Consider the following 19,807-nt stretch of genomic DNA (forward strand, 5'->3'; position numbering starts at 1 on the left):
TCATTGCTTATTCCAGTTTTTCTCAGTTCCGAAAGTGAGTCAGATGTGCAGAAAAGTCGGAAAAAACACAGTGGTCGGCCTCGTGGCCAACCCCTTTGATTTGACAAACCCGTGGTGTTTTTCTGTCTATTCCCTGGTCTCATTTCTTTGCTGATGTGTTTGAACCCAAGGCTGATACACCTCCCTGAGGAACACAATTTGTGAAACAGCTATTTCACGCCTGTGTTTGTAACAGCTGAGAAATGTAACAGTGTGGCCCAACATACATATAGTCGATCTTTAAATTACCCCTTCGCTGTCCAAAATGGCTGCTTGGCTTGAGTTTTTAATGCAGGACTCTCCCGATTAGCTTCCCTACCCCAAGCAAGGTGCTGGCTAGTGCCCTGCTGGCCCGGGGACTGCGCTGTGGTTCCCATGGACTGGCCGTTTCCCCAACCCCTTCCCATTCCCTCTTACCGTGTAATAAACTCGTACATTTTTGTATCTGCCTAATTTTTTGACTTTAAAATACATGGTAGATTTTCGTTTGTTGTTTTTTGTTTGTTTGTTTGGGGGGGGGGTTGAGATAGGGTTTCTCTGTGTAGCCCTGGCTGTCCTGGAACTCACTCCATAGACCAGGCTGGCCTCGAACTCAGAAATCTTCCTGCCTCTGCCTCCCAAGTGCTGGGGTAGATTTTCTTGATGGCCTTTTCTTGTGATGTTCCAATAGTATTTGTGTTTAAGGCCACCATAAAGACCATGTGAGCAGCTAAGTTTGGTAACCGCTCAGCTGTGACATGTCCGATACAGTTCTCAGCTTGGATTGCAGGGGGTGGGGGTTCTGCTCTCAGACTGTAATTCTTGTCCCACTAAATGACATTTCCTGTAAGGCCAAGTCGGTTCATTAATTTTCATAGGGAGCCATCTGTGGAAATGGTCACATTAAGGGAAGTAAAACGTAAAAGCTATTCCCCACGTACTTTCAATCCAAATCTGAAAGGGTGATTTACTTCAAAGCGATTGCTTCAACTTCACAAAACTTCACCCTGAATGTTGTTTGGGCAAGACACTCAATGGCGGGTACTTAAGGACAGTCTCTGTGTACTGCAGAAAGCGCTTTATTAGCCAAAGCTATATCTGTGGCTGGTAGGGTGGGAAAAAGCTAGAGTCTTCGAGATCAGCAGTCTGTTTTGATTTACATACTAGACATCAGTTATTTCTATAATAGATCTGTGCTGAATCAATCAATAACTCTACTCAGTGTGATAGGTTTTATTGAATTGTCTCGAACATGCTTTTAACTATTATATTTATCAAACGCACTTAGAAAGCCCAGTAACCACAGATCTCATGGCATGTTTTCCCATTCATGGTAATCATTTTGATATCGGAAGCCTGTCAGCTACACAGTTGTCCTTGATTAAATATAGCCTCAACAACTGTTATTTAGTAGTGCCTTTCACGAGGCGTTTACAATCAATGGATGCTATCGGTAGAAATTGAAGGTAACTATTTCAAACTGATATTGGCCATGCCTGATGCTTGGTTTAATCAATGACCGCGCTATACACAGTTCAGACATCCCCTCTCTGTGTCCTGTGGATGTGCCCATGCTCCGTCCCCAGACCTGGGTCAGCGATGGTGTCGGGTTTTTTTTTTGTTTGTTTGTTTTGTTTTTGTTTTGTTTTCTTTTTTTTTTGATTTTTAATATTTTTATTACATATTTTCCTCAATTACATTTCCAATGCTATCCCAAAAGTCCCCCCTAGGGCCCCCCACTTCCCTACCCACCCATTCCCATTCTTTTGGCCCTGGCAATCCCCTATATTGGGGCATATAAAGTTTGCAAGTCCAATGGGCCTCTCTTTCCATTGATGGCCGACTAGGCCATCTTTCGATACATATGCAGCTAGAGACAAGAGCTCCGGGGTTCTGGTTAGTACATCATGTTGTTCCAACAATAGGGTTGCAGATCCCTTTAGCTCCTTGGGTACTTTCTCTAGCTTCTCCATTGGGAGCCCTGTGATACATCCAATAGCTGACTGTGAACATCCACTCCTGTGTTTGCTAGGCCCCGGCATCATCTCACAAGAGACAGCTATATTTGGGTCCTTTCAGCAAAATCTTGCTAGTGTATGCAATGGTCTCAGCGTTTAGAAGCTGATTATGGGATGGATCCCTGGATACAGCAGTCTCTAAATGGTCCATCCTTTCATCACAGCTACGAACTTTGTCTCTGTAACTCCTTCCCTGGGTGTTTTGTTCCCAATTCTAAGAAGGTGCACAGTGTCCACACTTTGGTCTTCATTCTTCTTGAGTTTCATGCGTTTATCAAATTGTATCTTATATCTTGGGTATCCTAAGTTTTGGGCTAATATCCACTTATCAGTGAATACATATTGTGTGAGTTCTTTTGTGATTGTGTTACTTCACTCAAGATGATGCCCTCCAGGTCCATCCATTTGGCTAGGAATTTCATAAATTCATTCTTTTTAATAGCTGAGTAGTACTCCATTGTGTAAATGTACCATAATTTCTGTATCCATTCCTCTGTTGAGGGACATCTGGGTTCTTTCCAGCTTCTGACTATTATAAATAGGGCTGCTATGAACATAGTGGAGCATGTGTCCTTTTTACCGGTTGGGACATCTTCTGGATATATGCCCAGGAGAGGTATTGCTGGATCCTCCGGTAGTACTATGTCCAATTTTCTGAGGAACCGCCAGACTGATTTCCAGAGTGGTTGTACAAGCTTGCAATCCCACCAACAATGGAGGAGTGTTCCTCTTTCTCCACATCCTCGCCAGCATCTGCTGTCACCTGAATTTTTGATCTTAGCCATTCTGACTGGTGTGAGGTGGAATCTCAGGGTTGTTTTGATTTGCATTTCCCTGATGATTAAGGATGTTGAACATTTTTTCAGGTGTTTCTCTGCCATTCGGTATTCCTCAGGTGAGAATTCTTTGTTCAGTTCTGAGCCCATTTTTTAATGGGGTTATTTGACTTTCTGGAGTCCACCTTCTTGAGTTCTTTATATATATTGGATATTAGTCCCTTATCTGATTTAGGATAGGTGAAGATCCTTTCCCAATCTGTTGGTGGTTTTTTTGTCTTATTGATGGTGTCTTTAGCCTTGCAGAAGCTTTGTAGTTTCATGAGGTCCCACTTGTCAATTCTCGATCTTACAGCACAAGCCATTACTGTTCTATTCAGGAATTTTTCCCCTGTGCCCATATCTTCAAGGCTTTTCCCCACTTTCTCCTCTATAAGTTTCAGTGTCTCTGGTTTTATGTGAAGTTCCTTGATCCACTTAGACTTGACCTTAGTACAAGGAGATAGGAATGGATCGATTCGCATTCTTCTACATGTTAACAACCAGTTGTGCCAGCACCATTTGTTGAAAATGCTGTCTTTCTTCCACTGGATGTTTTTAGCTCCCTTGTCGAAGATCAAGTGACCGTAGGTGTGTGGGTTCATTTCTGGGTCTTCAATTCTATTCCATTGGTCTATTTGTCTGTCACTATACCAGTATCATGCAGTTTTTATCACAATTGCTCTGTAGTAGAGCTTTAGGTCCGGCATGGTGATTCCACCAGAGGTTCTTTTATCCTTGAGAAGAGTTTTTGCTATCCTAGGTTTTTTGTTATTCCAGATGAATTTGCAGATTGCACTTTCTAATTCGTTGAAGAATTGATTTGGAATTTTGATGGGGATTGCATTGAATCTGTAGATTGCTTTTGGCAAGATAGCCATTTTTACAATGTTGATCCTGCCAATCCATGAGCATGGGAGATCTTTCCATCTTCTGAGATCTTCTAGAATTTCTTTCTTCAGAGACTTGAAGTTTTTATTATACAGATCTTTCACTTCCTTAGTTAGAGTCACGCCAAGATATTTTATATTATTTGTGACTATTGAGAAGGGTGTTGTTTCCCTAATTTCTTTCTCAGCCTGTTTATTCTTTGTGTAGAGAAAGGCCATTGATTTGTTTGAGTTAATTTTATATCCAGCTACTTCACCGAAGCTGTTTATCAGGCTTAGGAGTTCTCTGGTGGAATTTTTAGGGTCACTTATATATACTATCATATCATCTGCAAAGAGTGATATTTTGACTTCATCTTTTCCAATTTGTATCCCTTTGATCTCCTTTTGTTGTGGAATTGCTCTGGCTAGGACTTCAAGTACAATGTTGAATAGGTATGGAGAAAGTGGACAGCCTTGTCTAGTCCCTGATTTTAGAGGGATTGCTTCAAGCTTCTGACCATTTACTTTGATGTTGGCTACTGGTTTGCTGTAGATTGCTTTTATCATGTTTAGGTATGGGCCTTGAATTCCTGATCTTTCCAAGACTTTTATCATGAATGGGTGTTGGATCTTGTCAAATGCTTTTTCCGCATCTAACGAGATGACCATGTGGTTTTTGTCTTTGAGTTTGTTTATATACTGGATTACGTTGATGGATTTCCGTATATTGAACCATCCCTGCATCCCTGGGATGAAACCTGCTTGGTCAGGATGGATGATTGTTTTGATGTGTTCTTGGATTCGGTTAGCAAGAACTTTATTGAGGATTTTTGCATCAATATTCATAAGGGATATTGGTCTGAAGTTTTCTATCTTTGTTGGGTCTTTTTGTGGTTTAGGTATCAGAGTAATTGTGGCTTCATAGAATGAGTTGGGTAGAGTACCTTCTGTTTCTATTTTGTGGAATAGTTTGTGAAGAACTGGGATTAGATCTTCTTTGAAGGTCTGATAGAACTCTGCACTAAACCCATCTGGTCCTGGGCTTTTTTTAGTTGGGAGACTATTAATGACTGCTTCTATTTCTTTGGGGGATATAGGGCTGTTTAGATCATTAACCTGATCTTGATTCAACTTTGGTACCTGGTATCTGTCTAGGAACTTCTCCATTTCATCCAGGTTCTCCAGTTTTGTTGAGTATAGCCTTTGGTAGAAGGATCTGATGGTGTTTTGGATGTCTTCAGGATCTGTTGTTATGTCTCCTTTTTCATTTCTGATTTTGTTAATTAGGATGCTTTCCCTGTGCCCTCTAGTGAGTCTGGCTAAGGGTTTATCTATCTTGTTGATTTTCTCAAAGAACCAGCTCCTTGATTGGTTGATTCTTTGAATAGTTTTTCTTGTTTCCACTTGGTTGATTTCACCCCTGAGTTTGATTATTTCCTGCCGTCTACTCCTCTTGGGTGAATTTGCTTCCTTTTGTTCTAGTGCTTTTAGGTGTGTTGTCAAGCTGCTAATGTGTGCTCTCTCTAGTTTCCTTTTGGAGGCACTCAGAGCTATGAGTTTTCCTCTTAGAAATGCTTTCATTGCGTCCCATAAGTTTGGGTATGTTGTGGCTTCATTTTCATTGAACTCTAAAAAGTCCTTAATTTCTTTCTTTATTCCTTCCTTGACCAAGGTATCATTGAGAAGAGTGTTGTTCAGTTTCCACGTGAAGGTTGGCTTTCTATTATTTATTTTGTTATTGAAGATCAGCCTTAGTCCATGGTGATCTGATAGGATGCATGGGACAATTTCAATATTTTTGTATCTGTTGAGGCCTGCTTTGTGACCAATTATGTGGTCAATTTTGGAGAAGGTACCATGAGGTGCTGAGAAGAAGGTATATCCTTTTGTTTTAGGATAGAATGTTCTGTAGATATCTGCCAGATCCATTTGATTCATAATTTCTGTTAGTTTCACTGTGTCCCTGTTTAGTTTCTGTTTCCATGATCTGTCCATTGGTGAAAGTGGTGTGTTGAAGTCTCCCACTATTATTGTATGAGGTGCAATGTGTGCTTTGAGATTTACTAAAGTTTCTTTAATGAATGTGGCTGCCTTTGTATTTGGAGCATAGATATTCAGGATTGATAGTTCCTCTTGGAGGATTTTACCTTTGATGAGTATGAAGTGTCCCTCCCTGTCTTTTTTAATGACTTTGGGTTGGAAGTCAATCTTATCAGATATTAGAATGGCTACTCCAGCTTGTTTCTTCATGCCATTTGCTTGGAAAATTGTTTTCCATCCTTTCATTCTGAGGTAGTGTCTATCCTTTTCTCTGAGATGAGTTTCCTGTAAGCAGCAAAATGTTGGGTCTTGTTTGTGTAGCCAGTTTGTTAGTCTATGTCTTTTTATCGGGGAGTTGAGTCCATTGATATTAAGAGATATTAAGGAAAAGTAATTGTTGTTTCCTGTTATTATTGTTGTTAAAGTTGGCATTTTGTTCTTGTGGCTGTCTTCTTTTAGGTTTGTTGAGGGATTACCTTCTTGTTGTTTCTAGGGCGTGGTTCCTGTCCTTGTATTGTTTTTTTTCTGTTATTATCCTTTGAAGGGCTGGATTCGTGGAGAGATAATGTGTGAATTTGGTTTTGTCGTGGAATACTTTGGTTTCTCCATCTATGTTAATTGAGAGTTTGGCTGGGTATAGTAGCCTGGGCTGGAATTTGTGTTCTTTTAGTGTCTGTATAACATCCGTCCAGGATCTTCTGGCTTTCATAGTCTCTGGTGAAAAATCTGGTGTAATTCTGATAGGCTTGCCTTTATATGTTACTTGGCCTTTTTCTCTTACTGCTTTTAGTATTCTATCTTTATTTAGAGCATTTGTTGTTCTGATTATAATGTGTCGGGAGGTATTTCTTTTCTGGTCCAGTCTATTTGGAGTTCTGTAGGCTTCTTGTATGTTCATGGGCATCTCTTTCTTTAGGTTTGGGAAGTTTTCTTCTATAATTTTGTTGAAGATGTTTGCTGGTCCTTTGAGTTGAAAATCTTCATTCTCATCCACTCCTATTATCCGTAGGTTTGGTCTTCTCATTGCGTCCTGTATTTCTTGGATGTTTTGAGTTAGGATCTTTTTGCATTTTACATTTTCCTTGATTGTTGTGCCGATGTTCTCTATGGAATCTTCTGCACCTGAGATTCTCTCTTCCATCTCTTGTATTCTGTTGCTGATGCTCGTATCTATGGTTCCAGATTTCTTTCCTAGGGTTTCTATCTCCAGTGTTGCCTCATTTTGGGTTTTCTTTATTGTGTCTACTTCCCTTTTTAGGTCTAGTATGGTTTTGTTCATTTCCATCATCTGTTTGGATGTGTTTTCCTGTTTTTCTGTAAGGACTTCTACCTGTTTGATTATGTTATCCTGTTTTTCTTTAAGGATTTGTAACTCTTTAGCAGTGTTCTCCTGCAATTCTTTAAGGGATTTTTGTGCTTCCTCTTTATTGTCTTCTGCCTGTTTAGCAGTGTTCTCCTGCATTTCTTTAAGTGTGTTATTAAAGTCCTCCTTGAAGTCCTCTATCATCATCAGGAGATATGCTTTTAAATCCGTGTCTAGCTTTTCCGGTGTGTTGGGGTGCCCTGGACTGGGCGAAGTGGGGGTGCTGGGTTCTGATGATGGTGAGTGGTCTTGGTTTCTGTTAGTAAGATTATTACGTTTACCTTTCGCCATCTGGTAATCTCTGGGGTTAGTTGTTATCGTTGTCACTGTTTAAAGATTGGAGCAGAAGCTGTGTTCCACTCACCAGCAGTCCCAAAATCCTGCGGTGGGGGTCGTGGGTAGCTGGCGGGGGTCAGGCAACCCTGCGCTCCCGCTACCCCGGCGCTGATCCGGCCGGATGAGGCCTGTGGCCCTACTCAGGCCGGTTTCTGCTTCCCTAACTAATGCAGTCTCAGGTCCCGCGCAATTGGATTGGAGCAGAAGCTGTGCTCCACTCACCAGAAGTCTTAAGATCCTGTGGCGGGTGTTGTGGGTAGCTGGCGAGTGTCAGCCGACCCTGCGCCCCAGCTGCCCCGGTGCTTTTCTGACCGGAAGAGGGTTGTGGCCCTATGTAGGCCGGATTTCTCTCTCCCCAACCAGAGCAGTCTCAGGTCCCGCGTGATTGGACTGGAGCAGAAGCTGTGTTCCACTCACCAGCAGTCTCAAAATCCTGCGGCGGGGGTCGTGGGTAGCTGGCGGGTGTCAGGCAACCCTGCGCTCCAGCTACCCCGGCGCTGATCCGGCCGGATGAGGCCTGTGGCCCTACTCAGGCCGGTTTCTGCTTCCCTAACTAATGCAGTCTCAGGTCCCGCGCAATTGGATTGGAGCAGAAGCTGTGCTCCACTCACCAGAAGTCTTAAGATCCTGTGGCGGGTGTTGTGGGTAGCTGGCGAGTGTCATGCGACCCTGCGCCCCAGCTGCCCTGGTGCTTTTCTGACCGGAAGAGGGTTGTCGATGGTGTCGGTTTTAAGCACCGCTATTTTCATTCCAGATCAACTTGTCTTCATGACATATTGTGAGGAAGGAAGGAAATGTTGCCTGGATCACAGACAACTCAGAGGGAAGAAAGCGACCTTTTAACAACATACTTTATTTTTAAATTTTCAAGATAGTCAGTACAGAACAGTGTGATTGAGCCCCACTTAAGCATTCTATTCTCCTGTACAATCCTAAGGATTTTACTTATGTATCTCCCAGCTGTATAACGGCAAAATATGTTTTATATACATGTAGCCATATGTAGGTAATAATAATAATAATGTAGGCAATGCTTCCATTTCCTAGTAACCAGGATTTTGTAACCATTTGGGTCTAATTCCAGATGGAGGACCTTACTAGAATCAGTTGGCGTTTTGGATGGTCTTTGTTGCTGTTCCCACCTTCCTTCCTCAACACACCGCCAACATAGTTTATTTGTTGGAGAAACAGTCATTTAGATGAGAGCTTCCCATCATCTGAATTCCTCTCTTTGCATCTCTGAGGTTTTGGAATGCTGGTTGGAGTTGGTATGGAGCAGGAATATATTTTGAAAACACATGACTATGTACAGAGGTGTAAAATACATCTGAGCCAGTGGCTCCTCATGGCACCCATCTGTGGTGCTGCTTAAGGTCTTTTACTGCCAACTGCAAGCTGTCAATCTCTTAGCATCCTGTGTTTACTGCTAGGTTATCTCTACGGTACCTCTTGGAGGCAGCAGGATGAGCTGTGTGCATGCGTGCATGTGTGTATGTGTGTGCATGTCTGTGTGTGTGTTTGAGTACATGTGACCAAAACAACTAACATCCTTCAAAAGTGCCCATTGAGTTAGTTTGTTATGTGTTTAGAATTCAAGGGCTAGAATTCAATCTAACCCTCTCCTTTGTTTTTCCTACTGATGCTTCTGTTGTCCCAGAGACTAACGGAGTCCCTCAGGAGGTACACTTGACAGGAATCTGCAATCTTCAATTTCTGGTGGGACAGGAGACTTGAGAATCCTCTTCTCCCATGGTGACCCAAGTGTTTTCCCCAGAGTGTTTTTTTTAGGAACGGTGCTTAAGGAAAACCACAACCTGGGTGCAGCAGTAGCCTTGTCTGAAGAGGGTGGAACACATTTTAATTCAAAGTGATAAAAGCCAAAAGGAAAGGCCCTCGTGACCTCAGAGTGTGTCTTTGCTGCAGAGTTGAGCTCTCGTGGTCTTCCCAGGGAACCCTCCCATCTTACTCTGCAGCAGGGCACAGGGACATCCTGATGAGCAAAGTCACAGCAAGCCGCCCATCACCATAATCCCAGGTCCATCACAAACCAGAAGAGCCGAGTGGAAAGTGTCCTTGGAGAACAGAAGGACCGCGCATGATCAGTGCTCTCAAACCAAACCGACCCTTTGGACAGTAGAAAAAGTAAAGCAGGAATCGGGTCGCATCATCTGCTTCTCTCTCGGAAAGTCTGTGAGTGATGCGTTTTGGTTAGATGCTGGTCCTGAATTCTGCCCTGGTGATGCACTTCACCTGTGGTTTTTCCCCGGTCTCATTCTTTTCTTCACAACCGTGCAGCCACATCCTGGGTGCTAGATACTAAGTTGTCCTTGAGATGGGACAAATCCCGTGACTAGGTCATTTCCAGACTTTGCGTTTTTATATCCTGTGATGAGAGACATTGAGTGTCTGTCCTTGCCGTGAGTTTAGGATATAGGTCTGAAATTTATCCTGCTCTTTTCTCATGACTTCATCTTTGGAGGAGGATGGAAGTGAGCCTGGTTTGATGTCACCAGTGCAACAATCAGCCTGGGTGGACTTCAACACCTGACAAGCAACACTTGTGCAAATCTCTTTCTTTGACAGACAGGTTTTTTTTTTTTTTTTTTTTTTTTTTTTTTTTTTTTTTTTTTTGGTTTTTCGAGACAGGGTTTCTCTGTATAGCTCTGGCTGTCCTGGAACTCACTTTGTAGACCAGGCTGGCCTCGAACTCAGAAATCCGCCTGCCTCTGCCTCCCAAGTGCTGGGATTAAAGGCGTGCGCCACCACGCCCGGCGACAGACAGTTTTTAATTACAAATATTTCCCATTAGTTAGAGTAGCTGGGTGATAAAATATAATTTAATGTAAACTCTGCATTTCATTTTCACTTGTTAAAAAAAAAAAGCCAGCAAGCAAAAGTATTTGACATATGCCATTTCTCGTGAGGCAGAGGCAGGCAGATCTCTGAGTTCACATCCAGCCTGTTCTACATAATGAGTTCAGGTCAGCCAGATCTACATAGTGAGACCCTCTCTCGGAATAAACAAAAGCCCTACCTTGGGATTTTTAAAATCTGTAACAGTGCCTATGGGTACTGTAGGTAATAGAGATGTAATATTAACCTATATTGTTGACCTGAATTTACTTGAGAGATAAATGGTCTGCTTTGTCATTCTCTGCTTCAAGTCGCTTCATTAGAAACAATAACTCTTAGATATATAAACACTTCTGTGCAAAGAATGCCATTGTCTTTATTTAATAGTAGAATCTGTTTAAGCCTGTCTACAAGAGTAATCAGAAATTCATGTTGAAGTGAAATTAAGTGAAAATAGTCAAAGGCTAAGAATATTTCTTTACCCCCCCCCCCACACACACACACTGGAATTTAACCTTCAGTTAGGATGAGAGCAGCATCCTGAAGATTTTCCTAGAGCTAAATCACCCTCTGCTACTGATAACAAAACTTGGTTTTAAAGGAGATCGGTTGGTTGTTGGTAGATTTGTTGGGTAGCTGATTATTAGGTTGGACAATTGGTTGATTGGATGATTGGTTCTTGTTGGTTGGTTGGTGGTGGTTGATTGGTTGGTTGGTTGGGTAGTTGATTGGTTGGGTAGTTGATTGGTTGGGTAGTTGATTGGTTGGATGGTTGATTGGTTGGATGGTTGGTTGCTGTTGATTGTTAGTGGTTGTTTGGTTAGGTAGTTGATAGGTTGTTGGTTGGTTGGTTGGAGGTTGATTGGTTAGGTAGTTGGTCAATTGTATGACTGGTTGTTGGTTAGTTGGTTGACTGGTTGGTGGTTAGTGGTTGGCTGATTGGTTGATGTCAAGTTTAAAGGATGCCATTTTGCAGGCAGTGTTTTAACTTTTTTATGTTGTATATATGAATACTTAACTGAGATAATTCACACAGTGTGTTGCCTACAGGTAGGAAAGTACAAAGATGTTGTAACTATAAGATCATTGTGTTGACCCTATGTCCCATTGCAGTCTAGCGTCTCTCTGACTTCCCAGTGACCAGCAGTCAGACCCATCCCAAGATGGCTGCCAGTTCTTATATTTTGTAATATTCTGGAAGTTCAAAGACACATAGCTACTTTCTGTAGCAGGCATGTTCCCATGGGATTCTGGAAGAATTAAATCCTGTAGAAAATAATTCCTGGTATGGTACAGATAGTGTTCAGCTTCCAGAATTTACCCATTTTTCAGGGAGTAAAGTTTTCCTTCCAACCCCACAACTTCCCCCAAAACTCACAACATAGTAAGTGTGTGCTGTCGCTTTCTCACACTGGTAATCGGCATCTGTAGTTGTAGGTCCGTGCAATCTGCACACACTGCAGAAAGGTTTAACTGCTTCCCTCTACTCCAGACGTAGTCACAGGAGCCTCCTGCGAGCTGCTGGCTGAGACAGATTAGCGTTGAGTTGTGCTCTTTGTTTGTTTGGTTGGTTTGGTTTGGTTTTTTGGTGGTTTTTTTTTTTTTTTTTTTTTTTTGAGACAGTTTCTCTTTGTAGCCCTGGCTGTCCTAGAACTCACTTTGTAGACCAGGCTGGCCTCAAACTCAGAAATCCACCCGCCTCTGTCTCCCAAGTGCTAAAGGCGTGAGCCACCGCCCAGCTTTTTGTTGTTGTTGTTTTGTTTTTGTTTTTTGACTGAGTTGTGCTCTTTTTGAAGAGTTCTTTCCCTACTTTTATATCAAATACAGTAAAGTACACCATTAAAATTTAACTTTTTAACAGGTTTTATTTTCCTACTTAAAATCAAAGTTTTACTTTTTCAAAATGTTTCTGAAACCGTCTAAATGGCCTCTGCAGCTCCCGTTGTGTTTGCACTGGGTAGTGCTGCCCTGGGATGTTGGAAAATGAACCTTCTGTCCAATACGTCCGTCATTCCTCCAATGTTCTTCAGTCTAAGCCACCTATCCTTGCTGTCACTACTTAGCTGTATTGGACGTAGGCACTGGCCTCCACCTTCCAGAACCATGAATGTCATGTCGTTGTCCTACCTGGTACCACTCAGAAAGGGGTTGAGATTTCCAACATGACTGAAACCATTGTTCTTGTGGTAGAGTGTTATGCCCATCCTTGAAGGAATCGCTTAGACATTGGGATGTCTATAAATCACACAGATCTTGACCTGTGAGCATTACAAGGGAATGCAACATATGGAATGAATGTTATTGATAAAAACCTGTTTGTTTGTTTGTTTGTTTGTTTAAATAAGAAACTAACATTTTTACCACTTTAACCAATAACACCGTAATATGCATGACTATTGGGATAAAGAAGAAACAAACTTGACTGATTCAATTTTATGACTGTTGGAAATGCAGTTGATATATAACCACACCAAAGCCATGGCACACTGCGCTTGCTATACCACAATTTTAGGATGTAGGAAAGCCAAGATCCTAATGGCAGTTATGTCCCAAGAACATATAATTTTGAACATATTATCTATATGTGTAAAGTATACCCAAAACTCTTTTAATAAAAAAAAAAAGAAAATGTTTCTTGAAGACATTCTAGATTTGAGTTTGAATACTGAAAATTCTTCAAGTGACATATTTTAAATTTCAAAGCATCAACGGCAAGATTATACAGTTGGCATAGATGTGGTAGCTAAGCAATGGAAGATTTGATCATCTCAGAGCTATTTTTCTTAGAAACCACCAATTTTATTCTAATTTTTAGGAAACCAGAATTCAGGCGGTGGAAAAGGATTCAAAGAAAATGCACTGTTTCTCTGTCCTCAGCCCAGCCGCTGGGCGGATGGTGAGTCACATCTTTGCGGCTGACAGCCTAGCAGACTTTCAGGAGTGGATGGGCGCCTTCCGGCAACATTTCTTTGATCTCAGTGAGTAGATCTTTGGGTTCTCTAGCAATGTATTCATGTGACTTGGGAGGCTGGACAACAGCCATCCAAATAAATATTAAAGAACTTGTAGCGGGGGTTTTTCTTTTTTAAATTTCCTGAAAACCACGGCCACGTACCACAAACCTTTTCCAGATAACGATCATCTCAAGACTGTAATGCTCAGAGGAGTCTCATTTTTAGTAACCTTCCGCTCACTGCGGATCTGCTGCGATATCATCTTGTGCTTCGTGCAGAGATGAGTTTCAGCCCCATGAATGTCTTGTTTCCATCTCAGTGACATGATCCAGCTTCGTGCATAAAATACCTAAGGATCTCGGGTTTCCGTCTCCATTCCTGGGAGCCTTGCTCACGGGTAGATTCTTGGCCTCGGCGATACACTGAGCCATCTATGCATTATCTGCGATTTTACTTTGAAAATGGAGCTGTTGGTTTACTGGTTGCTTCTGATCCAGCTAAGCCTCCTGTTAGAGTCAGCCAGTGTTTCACATCTACAGACTGCTAGAGACTCATGCTATAGAGTCATTTACAAGCAACGGAGTGATTTATGGACCACTGTAAAGAGGTGACACCTGCTGCTCTCTGGCAGTTCCCAGGCCTGCTCTGATGTGCCTGTCAGTGGATGTTGGGAGAGGTTGGGAAGAAGGCAAGGACACGCACCAAGTGTGAAGGTGACTCAGTGCTCTATGCCCTGCTTACCTCTCACGAGGTCCCCAGGAGGTAAATTACTTGACTCTACTCCTAAAACAAGGAAAGAAAGACCCAGAGAGGCCTGTGGTTTGTGGCATTGAACGAGGGGACACGTGGTAAACGTCTAAGCTCTTCTCCAGGTTTGAAGCTGTCCTGAGCCACTTTTGCTTAAGTTGCTACAGACCGTGCAGGCAGGAGTGACTTCAGACCCAGCCTACATTCTATTGTGCTGTTACTCTGAGACTGGGTCTCATTATGTCCTGGGCCCCTACCTCAGCTTCCTGGGTGCTAACTTGGTAGGTGCGCAGGGGTGGTGATGGTAATGAACACATGTAGCTCAGGCTAGCCCTTGCACTTGAAATCCTCTGGGATTACAAATGGCACTGCTTAGGCCTGGTTCAGACCCTCCTCTCTTGCTGATTGTAGTTAGGATTTTGACTGCTTTCCTAGGCTCTCTGATTCTCAGAGTCTGACTTACAGAAAGACACTTATTTTAAGAAGTGATACTTAGCAGAACATACTTTATATGGGCATAATGACAGAGAAGGTAGCGATTAAAGTACTAGCCCAGAACATTCTAGTCTGGCTAGGTAACTTCTCATGTGTGTCACTTTGAAGCTAAACACTTTTTTTAACCAAGTTGTGCCAACCTGGCATCTTTAAAGTGCAACTTCTCTTACATTTTATACTTTGTATGTCAATGAAGCAAAGCCAGAAGTGTTTATGCTACCCAAACATTGCATTGTAATGTAGTAGTCTAATTTCCTTAAGTTTTTTTTGTCATTTTTTTAAATTAACAGTTTGTGCCTCTCTTTGTCTCTATGTGTGTCTCTGTCTATCTGTGTGTGCATATGGGTAAATGTGTATGTGTATCTGTATGTTTATGTGTGTGTATCTGTGTATGTATGTCCATCTGTCCGTGTGTGCATATGGGTATATATGTAGTGTGTCTGTCCATCTGTCTGTGTGTATGGGTATATGTGTAAGTGTGTTTGTCTGTCTGGTGTGTATGTTTGTGTGTGTGCGTATGTAAGCATGTGTAGGGTACAGTGCACGTGTGCAGGTTAGAGCACAGCCTGTGGGAGTCAGTCCTGTTCTTCCCCCATGTAGGTTGAGTCCCTTGCCATTGAGCCATCTCACTCCAATTTTCTTAGTGACAAGTGAGCCTTCCTCCTCTTGGTTGAAGTATGGTATATACACCAAAATAGAAGGAGATATCAAGAATGGAATAACATAAGAATAATTTAATATCTGGGTCAAATTTCAGTTCCTCAACCCAACGTAAGAATGGAAGACTAGGAGAGTAAGCTCATCAGAGTTCATGAGGAAGTGTTAATAAACATGGGTATGCTTAGCCACAATAGCCGTGGTCTGGAGGCTAAGGGCAAAGGGGATTGCTGCCTTAGTATTTGAGAGCTTATAAAGGAGCCGTGACTCCTGATCTATAATCATAGTTAGTGGCTAGGAATGGTAGAGCAAAGAGAGAATGTTTAAACAAACTTGGATCGTCATAGGGTTTTTTTCCCCAAATAGTTACTACAAATACTCAGTTACATGACTAGCTTAGCATAATAGATCATTGTAATAGAGAACACAGACAATAAATATTGTGGTGGAGGTAGTAAGATGACAGCAGGTAGCAACACTCACAAGCCTGAAAACCTCAGTTCTGTTCTGAGGGGACCTGTGGAGGAAGGAGAACCAATTTTTACAGGCTGTGCCCCTGATCCCCACAGTAGTGCCAGAGCATGCATGTGATTACACGTGCGCACGAGTGCACACGTGTGCGCGCGCGCGCACACACACACAGACTCACGCACACGCACACACTACGTGTCTAATAAGGCAGCAGCCTTGTGGGAAACATCTTTAATAGAGGTGTTTAATAGGTTGTGTGAACACAGTATATCCTACCTGATATTAACCTTGCCTTAGCATATCAACTATCCTGTATTTCTATGTAAACAGACTTAGTCACTGCAGGATGCTTCCGTTGTAAAATCACCTCTGACATCAGGAGCACATGGACGATACAGGGTTATGTTTCCAACCTGAGCATGGTTAATATTCTGTTTCTAGTGCAGCCAAGAACCATTTAATCTTAAGATTCCCCATGCAGAAATCATCATCTCTTACCTCATGGCCCGTCCTGGAACCTGAAAGAGAAGTACTGGTCCATTTAGAATGAGTCATTATTTTTCATTAAATACTATGTTTCCCCAAAGAATGCAAAAAAAAATGGCTTTTACATATTTATCTAACATAAAAAAGGGGGAGGAGGTAAGATGCCAGGCTCCAGCTTCTGGACTCAGACCCTAGGGAGGAACCCTTGCAGCTGTGTCCTGGGGGGTTTATTTCCTGTTGGTTTGCAGTGTAGTAATCAGCATCATAATAAAATACCCTGAAAGGCTTTTGATGTGTCTTAACTAGTTATGGTAATGGATTCAAAATGCAGGCATTTGTCACCATGTGCCATGACAACAAAATGAATATGTAATAAAACACAAAAACGTCTTAAAATGTTTGAGCCTCGAACAGATTGAATATGTGCCTTTAGACCCCTGGAAGAAAGGGAAGAAAGTGTTAAGCTTAGAAGGAGTCTAGTGTGTCGTCCCCACTTTTCCGTGGGCACTCGTGATTTCTATGATGTCATTGGATAAGACAGGATGGCACCTCAGCAAATATCAATTGTTTTCAGCCATAGAGGAGAGGTCAAGTCCCCAAATCTTAAGGTTTAAATAGTGACACAGTGAAGGCTATTAAACAGTTCACATTTCTTAATTGGCAGTTGAGCTCACATGAAAGATATGTCTGAGGATTTGAATTGTGTATTTCTTCCTCCGTCTGACAGCCGGATTTCGGTGGGGATTTTGTCTTTCAAACGTCTGGAATAGTGGATGTCTCTATCAACAGTAGAGAAAAGAAGCCGCCTACACTGTCTTTCGACATGAATATGACATTTAATGTGATTGTTGATGATTTTGTGTGGTGCTGTACTGGCTGACCCGGGGATCTCGGTATCTACCCAGAACTGGTTTTTTTGTTTGGTTGGTTGGTTTTTAAATGAGTCACTCATGCAGAATCAGTTTCGGAAACCGGATTGTACTGGGTTTTTATGCAAGCTTCTTGAAAGCTAGGCTTTATTGATAAACTGTTATTTTCTAACACACACATGCACAAAGTACTGATATTGGTAGAAAATGAAACACATAGCTTCCCATTTATCTTTCAAACTAGCCTGCGTCTTCCTTTCTTTCCTAGGCCAATGGAAGCATTGTTGTGAAGAACTTATGAGAATTGAGATTATGTCACCACGGAAACCACCTTTGTTCCTGGCAAAGGAGGCGACCTCAGTGTATTATGATATGAGTAAGTGGGTGGGGCTTGCCTCTTCTGAGCCACAGAGTGATGGAAAAGCAACAATGCCCACACCCCAGCCTCTTATTCTATTGACATTAAAATGCTAAACTTCTCAGGGCACAGTCAAATTGAATTTAAAAAGAAAAAAAAAAAAGACTATGATTATAGACTAAGGAGCTCATGTTTATTAGATGAATTAATACAAAATTAATGAGTGCGTAGTTTTCATAGTTCGGATGCTCATGATCAAACAAAAAACTCCAGGCTTGAAAGACTAAAGTCCATAGCTGATGGGATTCAGGAAATATGAACATACAGACTCTAAGATGTAATCGTGTTTAGTTACCGTTTTCTCTGTTTTTATTTTCCCCAGTGGGTTTTGCTTTTGCTGTTTGTTTGTATGACAAATAGGGATATATTAATGAATATGAAGCATCCACCTCTGGTCAGAAATAACTAGTTCAGTTCAATTCAAATATCGGTCTTTCTCGAGTTTCTGTTTCACTTTCCCACACCTTGAAAGGTGTTAATCCTGTGGGGTGGCCTCCCAGATGGTGCTGCAAAACATCTGGACAGTATCTGCCTGTACATATGCAAGGATGTGTATGTGCGCGCATGTATAAACGTACGCATTTACAATCTTAGATTCCAAGTAGTTCCTTTAAAACATAAGAGACTCAAACCAGTAGACATTTAGCTCAGAGTTCTTATTTTTTCCTCAAGGGAAATTTTACCCAGCATCCTCATCACCAGAGTTAGTGTGAGGGTTTAGGACTCCTGCCCTGGGCATTGGTTTTAGAGGATTTTGTGTTTGCTTTCCCTCTGTATTTTACCCACAGCAGAGACATCAAGGGTCTGTAGGGAAACCTGCTGACTCCTTACCCTCCATCCCCTTTTCCATAGGGAGCTCCCTAGTAGGCAAAATAAGCGTTTGATTGTAGGAGAAGTTACTGTATAATAAATAGTTAAGAAGCGCTAGGATGTGTCCGCCAGTGCTGTGTATGTGTGAATGCTATGCATTTTCTCTGTGTTTGTTGTATAGATGATGTCTAAGTATGGTATATAAGAGCCTTGCTTGGGGGCCCTCTTGGTAGGCTTACTTTCATAAATCAATGTTTTTATTATGCATCCTGTTCCCAGGTTTTTAATGGTCATTATAGGTAGAATATTGATCTGGAAAAATAAGAGCTTATTTGGATAAAGTACATATGACCATTTGATTTTTTTTTCCATAAAGTTTCTTCTTATAATTACTACAGGCATCGATTCACCCATAAAACTGGAAAGTGTAACAGACATAATACAAAAGAAAATCGGAGAGACCAACGGACAGTTCCTCATTGGTCAGGATGACCAATCCGCAGCACCCCCGTGGGCCGCTGTCTTTGATGGCAATCACGAAATGGTCATCAAGAAGAAAGTGTTGTCCCCAACAGGCGAACCGGCTCCGGATGGAAAAAGAAAAAAGAGGCGAGCCCCACTCCCTCCTACCGATCAGCCGCCCTTCAGCATAAAAACCCAGGGTAGCACAGATCAGTCCAAGGACAGCGCGACCCAGGCTGGGGTCTCTGGAGCCTTGCCTTCGCCATCGCCTTCGGATCCCAGACTGTCGCTGCCTACGCATCATCTCCAGAAACCCGTGGCTGCCCCTCGCAAACTTCTCCCTGCCAGGAAGAACAGTTCAGCGGACATTGGGCACACGGACACTAAAACCAGTCTTGACACGAAGCCAGTGCCAGTTCCAAGGCAGAAATCCATCAGAGACATTCTGGACCCACGATCTTGGCTCCAAGCACAAGTATAGGAAGCCCGGGCTGTGTAAATCCAGCTGTAAGGCTCTGGTCAGAGGCATTCTATGGGTAATGTTATGTAATTGTATAGGTAAAGACCAGAGCCGTTTCCAGAAGTCATTAATAAGCTGTTAGGTACAGAAAAGCACCTTTAAATAGAGAATTAGATTTCTCCTTTCCAGAATAGAAATGATCCTTCCCCCCCCCCCCCCCCCCGAGCAAAAGAGGCAGTTTCTAGACAGTAGCCTACTTTTTGGAAGGGTTAATTTACTCCTAATTTAGTAGCAGGCAGTGAACAGACAGAAGTCAGAGGAAAGCATTGATTTTTTTTTTTGAGAGTGAGTTTAGTAATGTAGATAATGTGTTCAATATAAGCCGTATTCTCATTGTGAGAATTGTAATACTTAATGGAATATTTCAGAGGTTTTGTTTAAACCACAAATTACAGAATCTACCCAAGAAAATGTTTCCCCTCCGCTTCCTGGAATTCGCATCTAAGGGTCCTCTGGCTTCCCCTCTGTTGTTTAACTCAACCGGTCTCTAGGGTTGATCTTTTCAATTCCTGGGATAAAGTCTTCGAATATTAAAAAAATCTTTGTCTTTAAAGGGAATTTGTAATCTGCTATTCAAATTCATTTCCTTGATGAGCCCTGAAA

At 42.1% G+C, this 19,807-nt stretch overlaps 1 protein-coding gene across 1 annotated transcript in view; it reads left to right on the forward strand.

Annotated features, from left to right (window-relative positions):
• The window catches only part of Rtkn2 (rhotekin 2), a 70,380-nt gene extending 51,030 nt beyond the window's left edge, over positions 1-19,350 (forward strand). Inside the window, exons 10-12 of the mRNA XM_021174955.3 lie at positions 13,131-13,293; positions 17,263-17,370; positions 18,621-19,350. Coding sequence (XP_021030614.1) covers positions 13,131-13,293; positions 17,263-17,370; positions 18,621-19,165 — 816 coding nt within the window. The 3' untranslated portion in view covers positions 19,166-19,350. The remainder of the gene's footprint in view (positions 1-13,130; positions 13,294-17,262; positions 17,371-18,620) is intronic.
• Positions 19,351-19,807: the final 457 nt, after the last annotated feature.

The sequence above is a fragment of the Mus caroli genome, unplaced genomic scaffold, assembly GCF_978045245.1.
Source record: "Mus caroli unplaced genomic scaffold, Mus_caroli_1 scaffold_9, whole genome shotgun sequence".
In the NCBI taxonomy this organism is placed as follows: domain Eukaryota; kingdom Metazoa; phylum Chordata; class Mammalia; order Rodentia; family Muridae; genus Mus; species Mus caroli.